This window comes from Tupaia chinensis, unplaced genomic scaffold (genome assembly GCF_000334495.1).
Source record: "Tupaia chinensis unplaced genomic scaffold, TupChi_1.0 Scaffold138910_1, whole genome shotgun sequence".
Taxonomy (NCBI): Eukaryota; Metazoa; Chordata; class Mammalia; order Scandentia; family Tupaiidae; genus Tupaia; species Tupaia belangeri.
Window position 1 is genome coordinate 1,854,872 of NW_006198801.1, and position 6,538 is coordinate 1,861,409.

Sequence of the window (6,538 nt, forward strand, 5' to 3'; positions counted from 1 at the left end):
TGTTTTGGAGTGCTTTTTCCTACAGTCCTCTATAGGAAACAGGGAAAGGGAGCAGGTGGACGAAAGGCAGACAGCCCGCCCTCCTCGCTCACTCCCACCCTCTGCCACCCCCCAGTCCCTCTCCACACCGGAAGTGCAAGCCCAGCTCTGTTAGGATCTCCATCTGAAGAGACAGGAACTCCTCCAGTAGCTGTGAGCTCTGCTCCAACCCGGGGCCTGTCACCCCAAACATCTCCACCTAGGGCAAGGCAATGGCAGGCACAGGAGTCAGGAGGCTGGGAACTGTCGGGGTGATCCCTGCCTGTCCCGGCTACACCAACCTTGGTGAAGTGGTGGACTCGATACAGCCCCCGAGGCTCCTTCCCTGTGTCTGTCTCTGCCCGGTAGCAGGTGCTGGCACAAACCATCCTGGCAGAAGCAGGTGGGGTTGGGTCAGGCAGGGCAGAATGAGTGTCAGGGGTGGGGATGAGATCTAAAGGAACTGGATGTCACCTCACAGGCAGATCCTTGAAGGCCACGGTGTGGTCCATGAAGTAGCCTGGGAGATGGGGGTGACTGAGTCAGCCAGGGCTGCTATCGCCCATCGGACGCCGTTGTGAGAATCCCTTGGGAAATGCAACCCTGTGTCAGACCACGTGGCTGGAGTGTCACTGGGCTGCTGAGCAGTCAGCATCCACATCAGCTGCGGGGTCATGGCTCTCCTGGGCAGGTGGCAGCAGCCTCCCCAGTGCTCCTGACTGCCCTCCCTGCAATCTCACCTGCTCTGAGGACATGGGAGGTGTCCCCACCCACCGCCACCCTGGTAGGTGCTCACCTGCAAGCCCGACCTCCGCTGTCCCGGCCAGGTTGAGGTCCTTGAAGCGGGAGGGGTCGATGTTGTAAATTTGGGACGGATTGGCATTTGGTGTCATCCCACAGCCTTCCTGGGGGAGCAGGGCAGGCCTCAGGGGTCAGGGGACAGGTAACCTCACCTCCCCCACCTGGTAGTCACAGCCCCAGATCCCCCCCTGGAACCATCTGGAATTGCGCTAGCCTCCTATGGTGGCCTGATGCTCTCAAGCCAGTCTCCCCAAGGGAGGCCAGCAGGTCTTCCTGCCTCAGGCCCCCAGAACAGGGCTTTGCAGCCAGCTGGGCGGGGAGGGGCCTCACTCACAAACACAGCACCTCGGAGAAGGTCTGGCACCGTCATGGGGGTGAAGCCCTGTGGGGGGAGAGGATGGCTGAGGAGGACGGCTGGGACCCCTACCCCAGCCCAAGCTCAGGCCTGAAGAAGGGACACTGCAGTGAGCCTGTGGCTCCCAAAGTCCACCTCTGAGGAAACTGACGAGGGTCTGTGCAGTGGACTTAGAGCCGGCCCCAGGGCCCCGGTGTCCCCATTACTGGGGCCCTTTCTGTGGCATGCTCCATGCTTTCCTCGGCTCCGATTCCTTCCTTCAGTTCATCCCACAGAGAGCTGGAGGTGAGGTTCAGATGTACCGAGCTGAACACAACCCCCCACCCCCGGCCTAAAGCCCTCCATGGCTCCCTGGTGCGTCAGGAAATGCCTGAGTCCCTCGCTATGGCCAAGGCCCCAGCAATCCCAGCTACACCCTCCAGTTTCAAAGGCTGCCCTGTTGCCCGAACGCTTCCTTCGTACTGCAGCAGGCAGTGAGGTGCAGTGCTCACGTGCAGACTCTAGGGCCGGCTCCGTGCGCTAGCTGAGACCTGGGGCTCGTCATGGCCTCTCTCCAGGCCTCAACTTCGCACGTCTACAGTGGGGATAACAACTCCCACCTCATAAAGTCGTCCTAACTAAATGTGTCAATAATGAATGTAAAGCTCTGACAACAGGTCACTCCTAGGACCCCTTCCCTGAGTCCTCTGAGTTCAGCTTCAATGCCACCCCCTCCAGGTAGCCCTCCCATCCTAGTCCATACCCGGCGGACGAGCTTGTTGAGTGTGAAGTTGACCAGGCCATGCTGTAGGAGGGCCCCAGCCCCTCGCAGGTAATAGGAGCGGTGGCCAGACACGTGGGACAGGCGCCTGGGAAACAGAACAACTCCCACCTCATAAAGTCGTCCTAACTAAATGTGTCAATAATGAATGTAAAGCTCTGACAACAGTGACTGGAATAGGTCACTCCTAGGACCCCTTCCCTGAGTCCTCTGAGTTCAGCTTCAATGCCACCCCCTCCAGGTAGCCCTCCCATCCTAGTCCATACCCGGCGGACGAGCTTGTTGAGTGTGAAGTTGACCAGGCCATGCTGTAGGAGGGCCCCAGCCCCTCGCAGGTAATAGGAGCGGTGGCCAGACACGTGGGACAGGCGCCTGGGAAACAGACGCACAGACAGGAGGGTGCGTGTGGGCCAAAGCCGGGGTGGGAGGAGGGGAATCGAGCACCTGGGGGCAGAGGCCCAGCTGCCAGGCAGGCCAGGGCATCAAACATTCATGCTGGGCGTGGCCCTGGCATTTCCACATCCCATGCTGGGGCCCACCAGGCAGGAACCGGCTGCCAGCTGTTGGGGTGGGGATGGCCGGCGGCGAGGGACAGGGGAGGGAGAGGGGCTCACTTTTGCCGGATGATGTCGAGCTTCTCGCCGATGTCCAGGTGGCCCCGGGGTTGGAAGGAGAAAGCTGCACGTGGGTGAAAAGCAATGGGTGAGAAGGGGAGAGACAGCGACCAGAGATGAGGAGGAGGATTCGAGAGATGGCAGGAAGGAGAAACGGACAGACAGAGGAAGGGAAAGAAATGAGAGAAAGGGAGAGAAAAGGGGCCAAAGACAGGGAAGGAGGGAGGGCAAAGGGAGTGAGGAAGGAAGAGAGAGAGACCAGAGACAGAGAGACAAAAGCGGAGAGAGTAAGGCAGAGACGGGAGTGGGAAAGGAGAGAGAAATAGGGAGAGGAGGGAAGGCAGGGAGAGAAAAGGAGAGGGAGGTTGAGAAGGACGGAAGCACTACACGGGAGAACGAGAACCGGACAGAGAGGGAGGGAGACAACACCTGAGAGGGACCGAAGCCAGGATGTCTCTCTCTCAGAGACAGAGACGCACACAGCAGAACGAACCCACTGAGGTGAGCAGAGGACGAAACCTGCAAAGGGCCCCTCAGAGGCCCATCGGGCCCTGCTAGGGCAGAAAGGCAGAGCACCCCCACTGCAGGGTAGGGGTTCTGCAGGCTGCAGCCAGCCCCAAACCCCAGGAGCCGCCATCCCACCAGCCCCAGCCTGGATCCCGGGGCCTGTCGGCTTCCTCCCAGCTACGGGACCTACCTGGCTTGTCTCCGACCACGTGGAGCACCCGGGCCTGGCTCTCGTCTCCGACGGGCTGCAGGGGAGACAGGGCATCATGAGAAGGGAAGCAGGAGGTGCGGGCCCCCGAATACCCGCCCCTCCAGGCACGCACCACGTCTGGGTGGGTCCGGTTGGGCAGCCGCAGCGCCTGCAGGTAGAATCGCTCCTCAAGCTGGACTTCCGTGGGGTACAAGAGCGTGAGCTGCTTCCGGATCTCCCGGCCACGGGCCCGCAGACCCTGATACTGGGGGTCCTGGGAGCAGGACAAGAGGGGTCAGCCAGGGGCTGACCTCATCTTCACCAGTAGAAGCTCTGTGGGGGGCATTCACCGCCTTCTGTTGGGCCCAGCATCCTGAATCTCCTTTCGAGAACTCCCTCACCACCACGTGGCAGGTTCCCGGGACGAGACTCAGGCCTGGCCAATTGGAACGTTCCATTGCCTCGACCGCAGTGACGAGCTCAGAGGCAGGCACGTGACCCAAGCTGAAGGCAAGCAGGTCAGCCCCTGGACTTTGCTGGAGCTAGCAGGAAAGCATGCCCAACCCTGCCTCCCCCCGCTGCAGATGGAGAACGCTGGTCTGGGAATGAGGGGGAAGCTGAATCAAATACGGTGTCAGGACCTGGATCCAGCTGCACCTGAAGCTGGCACTTTAGTTTCATGAATCAATAAAGAGTCTGAGTTTTCCCCCCTCAAATCTGTTTGAGCTGTGTTTTCTATCATGTACAATAGAGGAATCAGGACTGATAGGGGATCCTCCCTGCCACACCCCCAAGGGGGACCCCACCAACCCTCTAGTACCTGCTGTACCTGACTGCTGTCCTGGGCTACCTGGTGGAAGAGATGGGAGGTGATTAGACTGATGAAGCTGGGGGTGGGGAGGAGAACAAGAAGGAGCGGAAAGTCAAGCGAGGCCAGGGGACCGGAATCTTCCGCTCTGTCGGTGCCTGGCTGGGTCCCTTCCCAAGTCCGTGCCTCAGTTTCTCTCTCAGGAAAGCTAGGAGGCAGTAAGAGAGCATAAAAGTCATCACAGCTGGGCCAGCAGAGATAGGGTGGAGGTCAAGATGGCAGAGCCCACATGGAACCAGTGGCTTGAAAATCACGCTGGGCATGTGAGCACGTGTGCCCCAAATCCTGAGAAGAGAATGGAGAAGGGATTGCATGGTGGGCCATCCCCCCGGAGGGTGAGAAATCACCCTCCCGCTCTGTCTCTCTCTGGTGAGCGCATGCACTCAGCAGCAAAGCCAACGAGCAACTAACGGCTGCAGCTCCATTCAGCAGCTGCTCCCCACCAGGCTCTGTGCAGAGGGCTCTTACACCATCTCGTTTCTCCATCACCCACCGTATGAGGCCGGCATTAACCTGGCTGTAGAGGAGAAAACAGAGGCCTGGAAGGAAAGCCTGGGGGCGTGTATTTGGACACCTGCAGACAAGGGCCCTGGACGCACTGAACCATTTATGATCCTGAGCAGCTGAGGGCGTTGAGCAGGCTCAGTTCTGAATGTGGGGTGCCTCCCTGCTGTGTATCCTTGGGCAGATCTCTGCCCCTCTCTGAGCACAGTATTCCCATCTGTGGAATGGGGACGATAGAAAGACTTCCCTGGCAAGGCTGCTGTGTGGCTTCCCTGAGAAGATGAGTTAATGCTCGCTGAACATTAACCGATTGTTTTTTCGTTTAGGTTTTTGGCATAGGGCATGTACCCTTGCCAGAGAGACAGTGAGAGAGAAAGTGAGAAATCATCGCCCCTTCCCCCCCCCCCAAGGGGATGGCCATACTGCAATACCTTTTCTATTCTTCTCCTGGGACTCTGGGCATGCATGCACAGGTGACTGCGTGAGTTTCAAGCCACTGGGTTTGGGACTCGAACCACGGTTGCCATGTGGGAGTCCAGTGCCTTAACTGCTATGCCACCTGCTAGTCCCTTGATTTATTTTTTTATTGTCAGAGGCACATGTGCTTGCCAGAGAATAAGAAAAAGAGACAGAGGGGACCAGCAGTTAGCATAATAGCTATGTCACTGAACTCTCACGTAGTCAACCGTGGTTTGCATCCGGGACACGGTAGCTTAAACTCGTGCCGGGCGCGTGTGCGTGCGTGCCTGAGATCCTGAGAGGAGAATGGAGGAGAAGGGATTGTGGCGTGGTCATCCCCCATGGAGGGTGATTTCTCGCTTTCTATCTCTCTGTCTGTCTCTGTCTTTCTAGGGAGTGCATGTGCCCTATAGCAAAAACCTCTCAAAAAAGAAAAAAAGAAAAAAGAAAAGAAAAGAAAAAAGAAAAGAAAAGAAAAAGAAAAAGAAAAAGAGACAGAAGCACCTCCCCATAGGGTGTGGTCACACTGCAATCCATCCTCCTCCATTTCTCCACCTGCCAGGACCCTGGCATGTTTTTCCAGCCTCTAGGTCTGGGACTTGAATCTAGTTAGGATCCCCAAGTGGGCTCCAGCTCCCTAAATCACTACACCATAGGACTGACCCAGTGTTGCTTCTATTGGCTTCGCAGCTGTGATGCACGTAGCCAGGCCTGGCACACAGCAGATGGCTGGCAAACGTAATTAATGGATGGGGGACTCGGAGCAGAGAAAGAAAGCAGAGCAAGAGCCTGGGTGCCAATCTGCCTCTCCCACTCCCTGGCTGTGAGACTTAGACACGTTATAGCCTCTTGGGGGCTCCCTTTCTCCAGCTGTAAAACTGTGTTTGTGGAGACCAGCAGATGGAGTAATGGTTACATTGCCGGACTCCGACACTGCCCACTGCAGTTTGAGTCCCAGACCTGGCAGCTTGAAATTCACACTGGGTGCATGTGTCTATGTGCCCAAAATCCTGAGAGGAGGATGGAGAAGAAGAGATTGCAGCGTGGTCATCACTAGTGGGGGCGGGGAGGGGGTGTTCTTGCTGTCTCTCTCTCTCTCTCTCCAACGAACATATGTGCCTTACAGCAAAAATCTAAAACAAAAGAAACCAAAAATTTTAAAAAATGAGTTTGTGTTGCTCCTGTCTCTCAAAGTTGTTGTGAGGATTAAGAGTATGAGCAGTTGGGGCCAGCCAGTAGCATGGCGGTTAAGGTACTGGACTCCTATGTGGCCAACCACAGTTCAAGTCCCGGACCTGGTGTTTGCTTTCTCACTTTCCCTTTCTTTCTCTGTCTTCCTCTAGTCAAATTATTATTTTTTTAATTTATTTTTTAGTGAAAGGAAAATATAATTTTTTTTTAATTTTTTTTTTTTTGAGAGATTTTCACTGTAGGGCGCGTGCGCTCGCCAGACAGACAGAGA

The 6,538-nt window shown here is 56.7% G+C and overlaps 1 protein-coding gene across 1 annotated transcript in view; it reads right to left on the reverse strand.

Moving 5' to 3' along the window:
- The window catches only part of SARS2 (seryl-tRNA synthetase 2, mitochondrial), a gene marked incomplete in the record, with an annotated part of 17,034 nt that overhangs the window by 1,318 nt on the left and 9,178 nt on the right, over positions 1–6,538 (reverse strand). The window contains 10 exon segments of the mRNA XM_014592953.2: positions 129–238; positions 321–408; positions 493–538; positions 815–923; positions 1,154–1,201; positions 2,201–2,306; positions 2,549–2,612; positions 3,246–3,300; positions 3,379–3,519; positions 4,066–4,095. Of these exon segments, the coding sequence (XP_014448439.1) occupies positions 129–238; positions 321–408; positions 493–538; positions 815–923; positions 1,154–1,201; positions 2,201–2,306; positions 2,549–2,612; positions 3,246–3,300; positions 3,379–3,519; positions 4,066–4,095 (797 nt within the window).